This window comes from Manduca sexta, chromosome 2 (assembly GCF_014839805.1).
Source record: "Manduca sexta isolate Smith_Timp_Sample1 chromosome 2, JHU_Msex_v1.0, whole genome shotgun sequence".
Classification (NCBI taxonomy): domain Eukaryota; kingdom Metazoa; phylum Arthropoda; class Insecta; order Lepidoptera; family Sphingidae; genus Manduca; species Manduca sexta.
In genome coordinates, this window is record NC_051116.1 from 7072060 (window position 1) to 7089579 (window position 17520).

A 17520-nucleotide genomic window follows, 5' to 3' on the forward strand; every position below is an offset into this window, starting at 1 on the left:
TTTTTGAACTGAGAGAGGACTTGCACACACAAAGCCGCGAGCAGCACCTACTGTATAATTAGTAAGCAGTAATGGATTTCTCGTGTTAATGATTCCAGTTTAAACAGTAAAGTAAATTTAACTATTTTTGTTTAGCCGGTTACGTAAACTTTGTGAGCCGCTTGAAGGTCGCGACAACTATGTAAATATACCGGTTTCTAACTGGTTGATAATACAATGCGAGCCCTGATAATGTTATCGGAATTCTATGTTCGTGTATGGAAAATAGAGATTGCAGATTGATTTCTTAAATTTCCTAAGCTATTGTGGAACCAGATCGCAAAACACTAGAGCTGCAGGCTTCGGTGAGAGAAATAAAACTGTTTTAATCCGCTTGAAGCAAATCGGGAGAGCACGGCCTGATGAAGTTTTGGCTTTTTGGGGGGATGTCTGGGATCATGGCTATTGTGGAAGCTGATCCGTCACATACCACTTCAGGGTTAGCTGCAGGCTTCGATGTGAGTGATAAAACTGTTGTAATCCACGTGAAGCAAATCGATAAAGCCCTTCTTTACGGACAACAAATAAGACGATTTATTAACAATCAGTAATAATTTTTGGTCCACAAATTTGATATTGATGTCCAGTCCATAATTATACTGTTTAATGTCATTGCAGAAAAACTACAAATTAACACGACGCCTAAACAGTTTGCAAGTTTAACACGCAACGCACACAAACGAAATGTATTTCCGTCGATCGCTCACGTAACTCGAGTTTATTTTGGACGGTACAAATTTAACTGGTCGTTTTGTTTATTTTTTAAACGGTCAATCGATTTCTGCCGATAAATACCTTTGGTGTTAAACTATGGTGCAAATTGATTGCTTTGTTTCGACAATGCTTTTTATCGCGATGGTCTAGTTTTTTTGATGGATTTGTTGATGGTTTTTATGATCGTTTTGTAAATATTTTCGTTGGCATATATGTGTCATGATGGTAAATGGTAATGCGTATTAAAATGCTAGGAATGGAAGATGTCAATTTTAAAAAGTTTTTTGCGACAGCTTATTAACGTTCGATATGATGTCTTATTTTATAATGATTTAGTATGTTAGCGCGAATGTTAGACATTAAAATTAAACTATTTTTCGGATTCTATCGCGGTTTTTTATATTTTCATTTTCTCTCGACGTTTCAAAGACTTTGCAGCCTTCGTGGTCACTGGGGGAGGGGGGCTCACACGTTTTATTTTAATCTCTTGTTTTTATTAAAATGACTTTGTATATTTGGAATAGTGGCATTCGGTAGACATTTCGTAAAAATAAAAAGTTCTATTTGTGAAGTCATTTGGCATTTGTCGAGATGCTGTTGAAAGGACGGTCATTAGCATACTAGCCAATGTCAAGGTTGGATATGTTACTTGTAGTCTTTTGATAAAATAAAATAAGTTCTTATAGGTAATATTTATAAACATTCCTTGACTCTCTTTTGGAATGTATTTCACTAAAAGTACCTGGTGGTAGGATTATTTTATATCCGGCCGTATAGCGACCACCGTACACAAGGTGTTGAAACCCGCCATAGTGACTCATATAAGTGTGTCGCGTTCCGGGATCAGCTTGCGTATGCTTTGGTGTCGATTGTCGAGGAGTTATCGTAATTTACCATCAGCTGCAGTGGGAACAAAAAAATGCGACAGCAAAGTTGCCTATTATTTTTTAAAACAAAGTGTTGATTTATTTTAAAGACGAACCCAACACTCGTTTGATCGTCATTTATTTGGAATTATAAATGACGCAATGATTTGCATTTAGTCGTCTTATATTTGACGAGTAGCATTTACTCAAATAGAACAGGCTGTTAACATAATTTATCAAGATGCCTTGTCATGTATTACTTTAATGGTCAATTTAGACGATATTAATCGTTCTGATCTCGTTAGTGAAATCAGAATAAAATTTTAACGTTTCCACAAACATAAAATTATTGAATATCAATTATTTAATATTTGGCAGTAGTACAAACCATCTGCATCATGCTTGTGAACACAAATTCTGGCGTCAGCACGAGCTCCCTGCATTTCGACACGGCGCGCATCGTAATATCTGACACCCAAATTAGAAGCGAGCGGTCTAATTTCATTACCTTTGGGAATGGTTTCCGTTAAACAACGTGTAAAATTGGACGATGAATGATGAATAGAAACTGTTTGATACTAAAGTCTGTTATAATTAACAATAAAAACTATAAAAGTACTGAATAAATCAAAATTACTACGAATCACCGGCAAAAATAAATCTGTTGAAATGATTCATCCATAAAGACGTTTTTTTTATTGCTTTACATGACAAGACGAGCATGCCATTCGCGTGATGGTAAGCGATACGACCGCACATAAACAGCAGAAACACCATCCAATACCTTGAATTACAAAGTATTGTTTGGTATTCCACTACGCTTGCAATACTGAGACATGAGATGTTAAGTCTTATTATGTTCAGTAGTTACACTGGCTAGAATGTTCCTGGAACACAACAGTGACTACACACTGCTGCGTGGCGGCAGAAATAGACATTGAGGTGTTACCACCAAGCGGAGTCTCACATATGAGAGACCTACCACCAGTGTATTTTTATGTCACCATCCTGTTTATCACTGCCATCAAATCTTACTATATTGTTGAATTCGGAGATCCGAACTCGCGCCGGCTAAACCACTGTAAACTGTAAAGTCCAGATATCTAGAACAAATCCTACATTAAGCTAACCTAGATTTGGCGTGATAAATTGAAGATTACTATCGGTGCGTATAACCCGATCTCCCTTCCGGTATTATAAATCAACGCGTGATTTAGAATTTAGTTTATGATGTGTAAAATGTAAATATCAGCCCTGTATTATATACTGTCCCACTGCTGCACGGGCCTCCTCTACTAGTGAATGGGATTAGGCCTTAGTCCATTATGTTGGTTTGCAGTTATCTATACAATAATCCAAAAGTAATGTTAAAAATTTTCTGGCAAAAATTAAACCACATTTAAAGACAAAAATATTATACACGCCATAATCGTTTTGGAGACTACGTCGGTTATTAAATAATAGAAGTCTGAAGTTAAGAATAAACTACGAATTGAGGAACTTCACCTTTTTTTGAAGTCAGTTCAAAACAAAGTAACGATATGGTAAAGTTTGTACTAACACCAGGAATCTGATCAAGAAACAATCTCCAACTACTTGACCCGTCAACTTAGGCTCAACGAACTGGTATAAATTACAGGCTAATTGAAACCCAGGACGTAAACTGTTGCACTAACAAGACCTATTTACGTCCATCTGGACTAGACAATGCGTACAGTAGGGTATGTGGAAGTGCCAACGTTCGGAAATCGAATATGACGTTACTGTACTGTTGATCGGCTGATATTTCCGCGATCAGGCAAGTGGCTTGCTATGCTCGTCGTATTTTATTTTATAGCAACCACCGTACACAAGTTGTTAAAACCCGCCATAGTGGCTCACGTAAGTGTATTGCGTTCTGGGATCAGCCTGTGTATATTCGGTTACAACAGGCCGGCATAATTTTGTCGACTCCGAGGGGTAATCATCTCTCGACAGTTGACATTCTATTGGACCCCATTCCACTTACCATCAGGTGCAGTTGGTACCTTTGTCGTGCCGTTTAAAAAAAAGTATTTAGAAACCTATCCTATCGAGACAATTATTGCAATTGTAGGAACTGGTTTTCCTTTAAATATATTCGTGTTATCCTTAATTATTAGACCGATAACTATTCAAGAAAATACATAACAAGTCAGAGGTGCGTGCCGCAGAATCAAACCCAATACCAAACGATAAATAAATCGGTAAAACAAGATCGAAATTAAATATTAAATTGGATTTTAATAAAGTAATATATGTTGTAACTGCTATAAAATTTTAATCAGAAACACAATAAGCAAGACCTATTGACCTCCATTTTCAAGTTTTAAGACCAGATTTTAATAAACGGTAAATATATTTATGGCAAATTATAGTTCCGATAACATCTAAACCTAGTTTGAACACCCACACTATGTATCATTTGAGACAGGTTTAAACTCGGTCTAGATTATAGATTTAAGACATTGTTCTAATGCCCTAGTAATTTTGGGAATATGTGTAGGCTAGTATTGTAGAACTATGGAATTTCGCCGAAACATTAAAATAAAAAAGACTTTTGCCAGTTGCGATTGTTTTGCTGGCCTTTCGACATCTAGATTAGTCTAACGAGGTATATTTAAATAAATGACAATTTTGTCATCCCTCATTAGTCTGTGATAGTTTTAATTGACCATGATGGCCTGACCTCTGTAGTAGTTTGATCAGGGTGAACTTTGCTGGGCCCATTAGTCCTGATTGATGGTTATGTTTAAGTGTCAGCGGTTGAAAAGCTGGTCATTTAGTTATTGATTTAAACTCTTCAGTGTACAGTCAACCACGAAAGTAGCTGAACAAATTCTAAACTTCAAAACGCTTCTAGATATTGACTAATCGCTCTATAAGTTTCTCTTCATCTAAAATAACGTAAAACTTTTGAAGTTTATTTTAGTAAAGAAAAAACAATTGTTGATAAGGACACGAAAGTTTGAAGCCAAATTAAAAATTCAGCTATTTTTGTAACTACCTATATATCAATGTAAAAAAAAATATTTCTAGTTAAAAAATAATCTTGTTTAATGAATTCCATTGTAGTTTCAATAAAATTAACTCCACGAATAATTAAGCCATTCACTTGTTATAAATCTTTATGCAAACACTTTACAGCGGATATCTGCCCATAAAAGGCACACTGCTTGTCCTTAAACTCTAAAACTGGACCATAAAACAGTTACACAACCTTACATCACATAACAATAACTTCCTTTCATTTCGCCATAAACCATAACCCGTGTTGAATTTTAATAAGCGCGCCATCTTTTCAGTGCGATGATCCCAGAGATGACGTCAGCGGGTACGAGCGTCGCTATTGGCCCATCGTGACGCAGCCGCATCGTGATTGGTGCGCCGTGACGTCAGCGCGCGTGTGATTGGTGGCGCGGGACGTCACCGCGCGCTGATTGGTGCAAAATGTCCGGATTGCAGGCGAGGACCGAGGAGACGATCAACGGCGTTGATGTTAGAGAGCAGGGCAGCGCTTTGAGGTCAGTTTTGCATATTTAACGCATACTTATCGTTTTTGTTTTTATTTTTATGCATAACTGGAATCTTACTGCTCCTAGTGGCAGAATTGTTAGTTCTGGGAGAGGGGGGGGGGGGGGTCTATTTCTTAAATATTATTGAACTCTCTCTTGCCCTTTCAAAATTATTCCATGTCGGTTTTATGTTTAAAGAGGTAATTGTGGAAACATAATTGAGCCATGTACCACCTAATTTGTTTTATGTTATTCGTTATTAAAAGCGGCGATAGCTTAGTTGGGTGTGGAACGGACTGCCAAGACGAAAGTCCGCAGGTTCAAATCCCAAGGGCACACACTTCTGACTTTTCTAAAATCATGTGTGTATTCTTTGTGAATCTATCCTTCGCTTTAACGGTGAAGTAAAACATAGTGAGGAAACCTGCACATCTGAGAAGTTCTCTATAGGAATTTCGAAGGTGTGTGAAGTCTACCAATCCGCACTAGGCCAGCGTGGTGGACTAAAGGCCTAATCCCTCTCAGTAGTAGAGGAGGCCCGTGCTCAGCAGTGGGCAAGTATATAATACAGGGCTGATATTATTATTATTATTATATATTCGTTATTGATTAAAAACAAAGAAATAAATACTTGAAGTGTGACATACATATGTGAATATTTAAAATGGCTAGCAAAGATGTAGCGAACAATTAGGTATGGCCCAAGCTCTGTTTCATGACACATTAAAGTTTTCCATTTAACTTGTAAACAATGTTCTACAAGTAATACCGTAGTGAATAAACGTGGCGTCTGACAAGAATGCAATGGCACCTCGGGATTTTACGCCACATTTGAGGTAAACTTTATCGATACCGCATTGTGCCTTTCGTGACCACAATGCGTGCTGTGTTGGGATTAAAATATAACCGCATTGCTCTGTATTTGTCAGAATGTGTTTGTTTCATTTTAAAGGTAATAAATACATTGCGTTTAATGTTATTATCGTTGAGGGAAAGTGTTTACTGGTGGTAGGTGTCTCATATGTAAGAGTCCGTCTGGGTAGGTGCAAAAGATTGTCTATTTCTGCCGCCAAGCAGTAGGGTATAGTCACTGTTGTGTTCCGGTTTGAAGGATATTGTAGCCAATGTAACTACTGGACATAATAAGACTTAACATCTCATGTTTCAGGATGGCGAGCGCAAATACAAACAATACTTTGTAATTCAATGTGTTGATGGTGTTTCTCCTGTTTATGGGCTGTCGTATCCTTACTAACAGACGAACGGCAAGCTCGTCGCGTCATTTAAAGCAATAAAAAAAATGATTCTAGATATAACTGTAAAATGACTTATACGGAATTACTTAGCGATGATTTGTTGGTATATTGTAAACAAGGGCGCCTAATTGTGCATATTATGCGATATTAAATATTTCCTGAACATATGGCAAATAAAAATGTAACAAGCAATTTTTCGCTCCGCTGGCCACCCCCGGACATGCACGCACACTATTGTAAATTACAACTTTAATACGCTACGATAAAACATAAAATTGTGCGTTCAACCGCAATTGAATTATCTAATCTGGATAATCGAATCGAAACACTTCACGTTCGCGGTCTGCGGTGAAAACTAAACGTAATGTAACAAAACATGGGTAGCGTAGTTGCATTGTACACCTGCCGTGCTGAAGTCTAGGGTTCGATCCCATATGAAAAAAGTGTATTTTTTTTTTTCAGTATTGGAATTTGACGGCGGCGATAGCCTAGTTGGGTGTGGAACGGACTGCCGAGACGAATGTCTGCAGATTCAAATCCCAATTGCACACACCTCTGACTTATCTAAAAAATCATGTGTGTATTCTTTGTGAATTTATCGTTCGCTTTAACGGTGCAAGAAAACATCGTGAGGAAACCTGCACATCTGAGAAGTTCTCTATAGGAATTTCGAAGGTGTGTGAAGTCTACCAATCCGCACTAGGCCAGCGTGGTGGACTAAGGCCTAATCCCTCTCAGTAGTAGAGGAGGCCCGTGCTCAGCAGTGGGCAAGTATATAATACAGGGCTGATATTATTATTATTATTATTATTGGAATTTGTGACGAAATGGCTTGCCTTTTTAATACGGGCATGACAAAGTGACTTTAGCTATTGGTAAGTGGAGTGGGGACTAGATACGAGTGTTGATTAACGAGAGTTGTTTATCCCTCGCCAGTCGGCACAATTATGTCGGCCTTTTTGAAACTGGATATACACAGTACATAAGTACGAAATAAGTTTCTAGAAAAGTATCTAGACTAGTGCCTACGCTCCTGGGATGATAGCGTGATAGTATTTAACGTGCCAAAAGTTTGTTACGTCTTGCGGTTAGGTGTCGTTGACTCGCGCTCGCGGGTACAAAATCCTTCACACCTATAGTTTTGTTAGACGGTTTTTTGCCTAACTTTGTACATGAGTCTAGTTTACTATTAAATTAGTCTAAAACAGTGTTTAGATACAATAAAACTTGCAGAAGTTATTCGAATACTATTTCCTGCAGCTGATTTGTGCAAATTTTGAAACTTCCTTCGGCGAGTCGCATGCGTAAAGTACTGACGTATTGTTGGTAGTATGACGTATCTGGAGGTTCTTGGCCAATATATTGCTGACAGGACTTGCTTGTTAAAAATTAGCTTAAAGAGCGACTGAAGAGCTGTCCAAATCTGGTTTTAGGACCCAGCTACTTGGCTTGAAGAATAACTGTGGAGTTGTATTGAGATTTGGTCTTACGACTCATCGTTATGAAGCGATGGTATCAGGGGACCGCTAGGCCTATAGCCATATCGGAAAATACCAGACTGCGAGTTGATACTGAGTAGAAAAACAGAATTTAATTTTAGCTCAATGGTGCTAGGTCTCTCGTATGTGAGAGTCCGCCTGGGTAGGTACCACCACAATGTCCATTTCTGCCGCCAAGCAGCAGTGTGTAGTGACTGTTGTGTTCCGGTTTGAAGGACATTGTAGCCAGTGTAACTACTGGACATAATAAGACGTAACACCTTATGTCTCAGGCGAGCGTAGTGGAATACCATACTTTGTAATTTAAGGTGTTGGATGGTGTTTCTACTGTTTATGGGCAGTCGTATCGCCTACCATCAGGCGAACGGCAAGCTCGTCTCGTCATTCAAAGCAATAAAAAGCCAACCTGGAGATCGAACCCGAGACCTAAGTACTACAGTCGTGATACAACTACGCCACCGAGACAGTCCGCGATGACAATATCGATCAATTAATATATTAATAGCATTATTAACAGATAATCACATTATATCACGCATTAATATGTAATCAGAGGGTAATTCAACTTATCAGTGTGTTATAGACAATCGTGTCAATGACATATTTACGTTAAGTGGGTGTGTGCTTGATAAATATGTTTCGGTACCTTATTTCTATAAGTACGAGTGACATTCTGGATGTGTGCCCTTAATGGCGTCCTTGAGCACTCATTTTCGCATTATTGAGTTGTGCACTTGATATCATCTTTGGGCACTTTCTTTTTTATTTTTTACATACAGGCATAAGCACTTTATCTCTACAACTCCTGTAAGTGCTGTTGGAATAATAAGCATTAATTGTTAACATGCTAAATCACATTTATCATGTCACAAATTAAATATAATAATAATATATATACTGTCCCACTGCTGGGCACGGGTCTCCTCTACTACTGAGTGGGATAAGGCCATAGTCCACCACGCTGGCCTAGTGTGGATTGGTAGACTTCACACACCTTCGAAATTCCTATAGAGAACTTCTCAGATGTGCAGGTTTCCTCACGATGTTTTCCTTCACCGTTAAAGCGAACGATAATTCACAAAGAATACACACATGATTTTAGAAAAGTCAGAGGTGTGTGCCCTTGGGATATATACCAGCGAACATTCGTCTTGGCAGTCCGTTCCACAACCATCGTGAATTGCTAATTAATTCGTGCGTTAGTGCGCTTCGCAATAGCAGAGCAAGCGAGCACGCTCTCCTTAGCGGCTGCAGGAATAACGATTAATTCCGAACTAAATGCTAATGGTATTGCGAACGCGGCCTGTTTTGATTGAGAGTGTACGAGATAAAGGCGTGAGAGATGCGACGCGTGGAGTGACTCATTGAATTGTTTATATTTTTGGAAAATTATCGAATATTAGGCCGGATAATACTGCACACAATAATATCTATTATGCCTGAATGGAGAATTAAAAGTAAATTTATGAAAAACTTGCACATTCTGCTAAGTATAATACTCATTGTATATTCTATAATATACAAAGGAATGTCATATAATTTTAATAAAATATATAGAAGGTTAAATTGGCGTTAAATAAAAAAAAGATGCTTTAAACTTAGTCCATTGATTGCGGCCGAATTGCTAAGTAATTCTTCACTGTGCATTTTAATTGGAGAAATATTATTCGGAAAGTAAAATCCACACAATTTAATTAATGCGTCATATTATTAACATTAGCATGGTTGTTAAGCATGCTAAGACATGAAAACTAACATGGTAATTAAACTAATTCGAAATAGCATTCCTTGCCGCCCCATTGAATGAATCCCTCCTAGCCGAATGTCGGCCACGGCGGACAATCTCAACGGATATCAGCCAGGTACGCAGGAGATATTATAGTGCACAAGTGTGTGAGCAATACACAGGTGCACTCTCTGTTCCTTCACTCTCATAGTCTTAACTTTGTGAAATTCAAGTTTGAAACTTTAAAACATATTTTTTTCAAAAAAGAAAATAATTATTTAATTTCCAAAAATACAATAAAAAACTCATTGAATAAAGTATTTCTTTCACTGCTTTATTTATTTTATTGTAACATAGCTTTTGCCCGCGGCTCCGCCCGCGTTATAAAGTTTTTCAGGCTAAAGTTTTCCGTTATAAAAGTAGTAGTTTCCGGAGCCTCTCAAACTGTCTCCATACCAAATTTCATCTTAATATGTTGGGTAGTTTTTGAGTTTAACACGTTCAGGCAGACAGATGCAGCGGGGACTTTGTTTTATAATATATTTTTAGAACTTTTAAGAGGAATAATCCCGTCATACATCATTGTTGCATAACTTTAATCGTTTACGCAGCGCACGCAACGGAAGCTCTCGAAACTAATATTTTTTCCCCGTTTTTGCAACATGTTTCATTACTGCTCCGCTCCGATTGGTCATAGCGTCATGATATATAGCCTATAGCACTCCAAGGAACAAAGGGCTATCCAACACAAAAAGTTTTTTTCTTTTCAAACACGGTAGTTCCTGAGATTAGCCATTACTGCTCCGCTCCTATTAGTCATAGCGTGATGATATATAGCCTATAGCACTCCAGGAACAAAGTGCTATCCAACACAAAAATATTTTTTTCAGTTCGATCTGATAGTTCCTGAGATTAGCCATTACTGCTCCGCTCCTATTGGTCATAGCGTGATGATATATACCCCATAGTACTCCACGAACAAAGAACTATCCAACACAAATATTTTTTCAGTTTGAACCGGTAGTTCCTGAGATTATGCCTATTACTGCTCCCAAGCTCCTATTGGTCATAGGGTGATGATATATAGCCTATAGCACTACTAATAAAGAGCTATCCAACACAAAAGAATTTTTCAGTTCGAACCGGTAGTTCCTGAGATTAGTCATGCTCCTTTCCTATTGATCATAGCGTGATGATATATAGCCTATAGCACTACACTAATAAAGAGCTATCCAACACAAAAAGAATTTTTCAGTTCGAACCGGTAGTTCCTGAGATTAGTCATTACTGCTCCGCTCCTATTGGTGATAGCGTGATGATATATAGCCTATAGCACTCCACGAACAAAGGGCTATCCAACACAAAAATAATTTTTCAGTTTGGACCGGTAGTTCCTGAGATTAGCCATTACTGCCCCGCTCCTATTGGGTATAGCGTGATGATATATAGCCTATAACACTCCACGAACAAAGGGCTATCCAACGCAAAAAGAATTTTTCGATTTGGACTGGTAGTTCCTGAGATTAGCGCGTTCAAACAAACAAACAAACAAACAAACTCTTCAGCTTTATATAATAGTATAGATTTAAAAACTTGATAGTGGGATACGAAATGGCGTATACCAATCGGCCAGTCAAAACTTCAGTCCTTTAACTCGCTAGACTTTATATTTAAAAATATTTTGTAGCTGGATCGAAGACACATACAGGTATAACATAAACAAATATTACGAAAATCTGAAGTATCAATTTTTTTTGCGTGCCCGCTTCACGTGGAATGTTCTTATGCCGATTTACATAGAAACAATCGACACGAGTCTTGACAGATATTCAAAAAAAGAAAATTTCTAACAATAATTGCCGCAATATAAACTATGCAAGTATGAATACAACGTGAATGATCTTATTTTTTTTTACTAAATACCTTCGATATTAAATCCGCCTTTATATTTATTGTATATAAAGTGTAATAAATAAATAAAATTCACGTTGTCCATTAAACACGAAACAAAAACAATATTGCATTCCATTTATAACCGGTGTGCCAAAGTTTAAAAAATTTTAAATTAACGAGCCAGTATCATTGCAAAAAAGGTATCACGATAAACATGATGCATTGATATTATATTCTTAATTCAAATTTAATAGTGAATTAGACTTAAATTTAAGTTAAGAATGGTATTATTTAAATTATATTGTAATAAACACTCACCTTCTACGCAGAATGTGCGACATCTTGGTTATCTGTCAAGCGCTTCCCAACGTGTTGTCCGAATTAAGTCGAATTATGAACTGAAAAACAAAATCGAACGCATAGAGACTAAGGATTTGTTGTGATTCACATAACGTATACACATAGCGACAATATAATATATTTTCCCCTTAATTCACTTATATGTCAAGATCCTTGGTATGCTAAGTATATCAGTCAGTCTGGAAGCTTCAATTGCATACACAATCTAAATTATGTTGTCGAATTGAATTTGTAATGCTTAGGGATAAAAAAATTAAGATGTGCCAATAACCTTGAGCGGTCGGCCGGTGGTAGATGTCACAGAGCAGGTATAGGTGTAACGGTGGTAGGTCTATCATATGTGAAAATCCGCCTGGGTAGCTACCACCGCAATGTCTATTTCTGCCGGAAAGCAGTGGAATACTGAACAATACTTTATAATTCAAGTTGTTGGATGTTTGTTATGTTTATGGGTATCAGATGAACGGCAAGTGCGTCGTGTTGCATTAAAAGCCATAAAAATAAAAATTAAACCTTGCAACTGTGCATTCTAATAATTTTATTTCTCTCCATTCGTCGATATTGCGTTCAGAAATGGACAGTAGAGAGACTTTTAGTTATTGCGTTTGATTTTCAAAAGTATATGACGGCTGTATGCATTCGCAAATTGTGAATTATAATTACGTACCTATAGATCTTATGTGTTTTTTTAATCATGTTTTTTGTCACAGTAAAGGAAGTAATACTTATTACTTATTTCGTTTATTAGCTTGTAAGATTATTTATCGTGGATCAAAATACGTGTTGCGCTAAACCCATATGGGTGTGTCGTAAATTATTCTTTCTTTCTTTCTTTCTTTCGTATTGGCAGATGCAGGAAACGCACTCTCTCTTTCTTTGGACACACAGCTCGCAAAACCGACAACCTCAAAAAAAAAAAAAAATATTGACGGGAAAAGTAGAAGGCAAGTGCCCTCGAGGGAGACCATCGGCTAAATGGAGTGAACAAATTCATTTATTTATTTATTTGCACTTTACATACATAACATGTATATCGGCGGACTTAATGCCAAAGGCATTCTCTCCCAGTCAACCTATGGGTGGTGCAGAGATAAATAAGGTAGGTGCATAAAGGATATTTAATAATACATAAACATACATAAAAGTAACTATAATGTATAACTATATTAAATACAAACATAATATAAGTAATATTATAAATACATAAAATACAGATTATAAATACATAAATATATATTATGTACATACTAATAATACAAAGTTTAGAATTAAAGTGACAACTCATCTGCTTCTTTTAACAAAAGCTGCCGTACTCTCCTTTTGAAGGCAAGCCGAGAAGTGGCTAAACCGCTCACTAAACCTTTGCAACTCAAGCTGCACGAGTTCACGCCGCCGATGGTAGAACCAGATGTAGGGCACTTATAGACTCTACAGACTCAGCCTACTGCGGTCACGATCCTCAGCATTGAGGGAACGACAGGGTGGATGGATTGGCAGATGGAAAAAGAAAAGGATATTCAGGATACCTCCATGTTGTGTGTCTTTAGTAACTGGTATCAGACTGATTGGTGCGATTTGCGATCTGGATGCCGAAGTCTTCGCTACTGTGTTGTATTGGCGGGAAGAAGCGAGCAGTATCAGGTCTAGAAACGTGAAGCCTAAATAAGTTACTTCCTAAGAGCTGCCTTAATGAAGTGCTATTGCTTTGAATGATGAGACGTGCTTGTCATTCGCCTGATTGTAAGCGATTTGACCGCCCATAAACACTAGAAACACCATCCATCTAATTAAAAAGTATTGTTTGATATTTCACTGCGCTCGCCATCCTGAGACATGAGATGTTAAGTCTCACTATGTCTAGTAGCTACGCTGGCTACAATGTCCTTCAAACCGGAACACAACAGTGACTACACACTGCTGCTTGGCGGCAGTAACAGACATTGCGGTGGTACCTACCCAGGCGGACTCTCACATATGAGAGACCTACCACCAATATATCACGGTAAAGTCTATGTTAGCGGTGCTCTGAATTATCACAGAAGATACCATATATTTTTATACTCATCTAATTACATATCAAAGGCTAATTAAATCAATTAGGCTGATATTTCTTTTCTTATAAAGTCAGAAAAGGTAATGTTCATTTTTTAGATTACATCAATATTGTTTATTGTCATAGTTATGTTGTTGTAGATGGGAAACATAAATAAATATATGAGAAGTAATAAAACTGATTCGTTATTTTTCTTTTTTTTATTTGTTTATATAAGTCTATCTAAACTAAAATCTTAAAGTTCATGGAATATTGTTGTTCAAAAATGGTATTTAGACATCAAGTTTATGCGCCCAGATTTTTAATAAATTTGTTAGGTAGTAGTACCCGTTTGACGAGAAAAATAATTTATCAAAATTTTACTACCCGAAGGATAGTCGTAGCTCGTAGATCTGATGACTGTCGGGGCGGAAAAGTTCTGGAGTGGCGACCACGGACCGGGAGACGCAGCGTAGGCCCCACGAGATGGACCGACGATCAGGTGAGGGTCGCCGGAGTCCGAAGGATGAGGGCGGCCCAGAACCGGTACCCGTGGCGCTCAATGGGGGAGACCTATGTCCAGCAGTGGACGATTTCCGGCTAAAATATGTCAAGGATGAAGTGATAAAAAAAGAACACAATACGCATTTATCACCGAAGTGGTATGCAGAGGCGCAACCAGAGCACCCACTTTTCGCTAACGGTGTTCCGTCCTATGATGCGAGCTTATCACCATAGCACAAATTCCAGACTCCGGGCTGATACTGAGCAGAAAATCCCAATATCACTGCCCGACCATTTTGAACCCGAGATCAGCTCTGCAATCGCAATGCCGTGATAAGAGATGGTAGGCCAAATCAGAAAGTTCTTTAAAGATTAATAAATAAATGTGTCTGTTCGTCCTTTAGATTTATCGTAATTGCCCGTTTTGTTATGTAACTACTAATAAAGAGCGTGTTAGCAACACAGACATCTTTTTCCTCTGAGGTTTACTTTTATAGCACATTTGGTAATGGTTGGATATATTTTATATCTACCCGGATAGTGACCACCGCACACAAGGTGTTAAAACCTCTTATAGTGGCCCATGTAAGTGTGTCTGATTTCGGGATCAGCCTGTGTATATATATTGTTTTGCTGTTGCAGTATGTCTTTGAAAATGGCAAAATTCCAATAAAATTCATCCCTCTTCCCAATCACAATTCTTTATTCGATCAACAGTTCATCCGGCAGTATGGGTAACTATTTAACTACTCAGAAATTTGATTACATTACTCCACCTCGCAGACCTACTTTGCGTTAAGGTACCGTTATGGAAAACCTTCAGGTACAGTTAAATGTCCGTGTTTAAAATCTTATCAATTTATGCTGCCACCCTACGAGATCGAATCAGAAATGAGAAGATCCGTAGGAGAACAAAGGTTACCGACATAGCCCATAGGATTAGCAAGTTGAAGTGGCAGTGGGCCGGGCACATAGCTCGAAGAACCGATGGCCGTTGGGGTCGAAAAGTTCCAGAGTGGAGGCCACGTACAGGCAAGCGAAATGTCGGACGCCCGCCTACAAGGTGGACGGAAGACCTGGCTAAGGTCGCAGGAAGTCGCTGGATGCAGGTTTCTGGACTTCCTGTGACTGAGAAGATGATGATGATAAATGCTGCCACTTATTGCGTACTGTATGTATAATATGCCTTGTAAGTTAGCTTCGAAACCACAACTGTCAGTATATTCAGTTCCAACAGACATAATTGTGTCGACTGTCGAGGAGTAGTCGTCTCTCATCAGTCGACAATTTATGGGACTCCCACTCACCACATCAGGTTCAGTGGGGTCACTTTCTCATGCACGCATAAAAAGGCAGTTTTAAATATGTATATTACATGTTTTTCATTCAGGTATTGATACATTTTTGCCGCTATATTTATTTCTGATAACTAAAGCATTCTTGGAATAAACCCAGGTGTTAATTAAAATTATTGTGTCAAGTTACGGTTTCCTCTTTGTTATATTTAGCTCAGGATTTGTTGTGGTTAAGGAAATAAACACTGATGATATTACGTATGTTCATTAATGAACATAACGTAAAATGTTATCCTTTTTTTTTTATCTTATTCATAAATTTACGTCATTCATAACCGAACGGGAAGAAGTAAAAAAAAATGATTTCAAATTAATAACTTGTATACCTTTTAAATGTCATTAATAAATAGCAGAAGAGATGCAACTACTGAATTGTGACGTCACCCGGCTTAGGATGCAAGCGTGAAAGAGATAGGTACACTAGATAAACGTACGATTCTACGAAACTACAGTATTGTGTTTGCTTTATTGGACTTGTGTCAACGCGTTAAACGGAACTTGGTAAGTTTCCAAAAACACCTGACTTGGCCAGTATTATAACGTCCGGTATAAACAAAAAGCTGTTCATCATGGCATGTTCGTTCAGCGAAAGTGTGATTTGCTTTATTTACAATTTTCAGATTATTACCTCTTCATGTGCTGTAATATGGCTTCTTGCCAAATTTCATGATTGTGAAATCGGAAAATACGCGACATGAACGGTCATATCTTTTGATCGCGTTGACTTCTTAACAGCTGTAAGAGACCGTACGCACGAGTAATTGATGTTAATAACAATTTGATACTTTTATACGTTCACGGGACAATGGGTCTTGACAGACAGACGGCCAATGGATAGACGAAGAACAAAGTACTTACATACATAGTATCACGCCTCTATCGCATTAGGATAGGCAGACTATGGATTGCCACTTTGCACGATTCTGGCATACTTCTCTCGCTTCCTCCACCTTCATCAATGTTTTCATGCATTCCGGTTCAGGGTACTTTTGACCTGTCTTTTACTAAGAATGTCAAACATCTGACATTCGAAGGTTCGGTGCGGTCGACCCCTACCGGCTCTTCCATCCACATTCGCCATATATCCGCTCTGTCAGTCTCCTATTATCCATCCTCTCCAAATCCCCAAACCGCCTTAGCATACCCATCTCAATTAACTTAATTTAATAAAAACAAAGCGATATTATAAAGGTTCCTTTTGAGGTACGGAACCTTTCAAATACGTAAAGCATTACGTACAGGTCAATTATCTAGAGCTTACGTAATATATGTACTATATTGTCATAACGCATTGCTCACAAATAAAAGGTTTTTTTTATTGTTAAAAAACTGTTACATGCTGTAAACTATACAAACTAATCTTAGACTAAACAAATATACGAACATATAACCCACACTATTGTCCGCGTATTAACATATGAGTAGAATTAATAGATATAGTATGATGTTTTTTCTTGCATCTATATATTCCCAAAATTATATTAATTAACGGTGATTCATTGGACATAGGCCTCTCCCAAGGTATGCCAAATCCCGGTCTGCTGCTTTATGTATCCAACCGCTGCCGGCCCTCTTGTGTTAGTAAAAAAAAATGTTTCCAAATAAATAAGTTGTATACCTATCAGATAAATAGTTTAAGAGATACATCGTAAAAACCATTTCAACCCCTATTTTCAAGATGGCGGCCGTTGGACAAGGGTGGCGACCCCACAAACTTGGTTTTAGCTTTACACTGACCCCTCC

The 17520-nt window shown here is 37.9% G+C and overlaps 1 protein-coding gene across 1 annotated transcript in view; it reads left to right on the forward strand.

Moving 5' to 3' along the window:
• Nucleotides 1–17520, forward strand: part of LOC115452858 (pleckstrin homology-like domain family B member 2) — a 172237-nt gene that overhangs the window by 67169 nt on the left and 87548 nt on the right. Inside the window, exon 2 of the mRNA XM_037437765.1 lies at nucleotides 4943–5161. Coding sequence (XP_037293662.1) covers nucleotides 5088–5161 — 74 coding nt within the window. The 5' untranslated portion in view covers nucleotides 4943–5087. The remainder of the gene's footprint in view (nucleotides 1–4942; nucleotides 5162–17520) is intronic.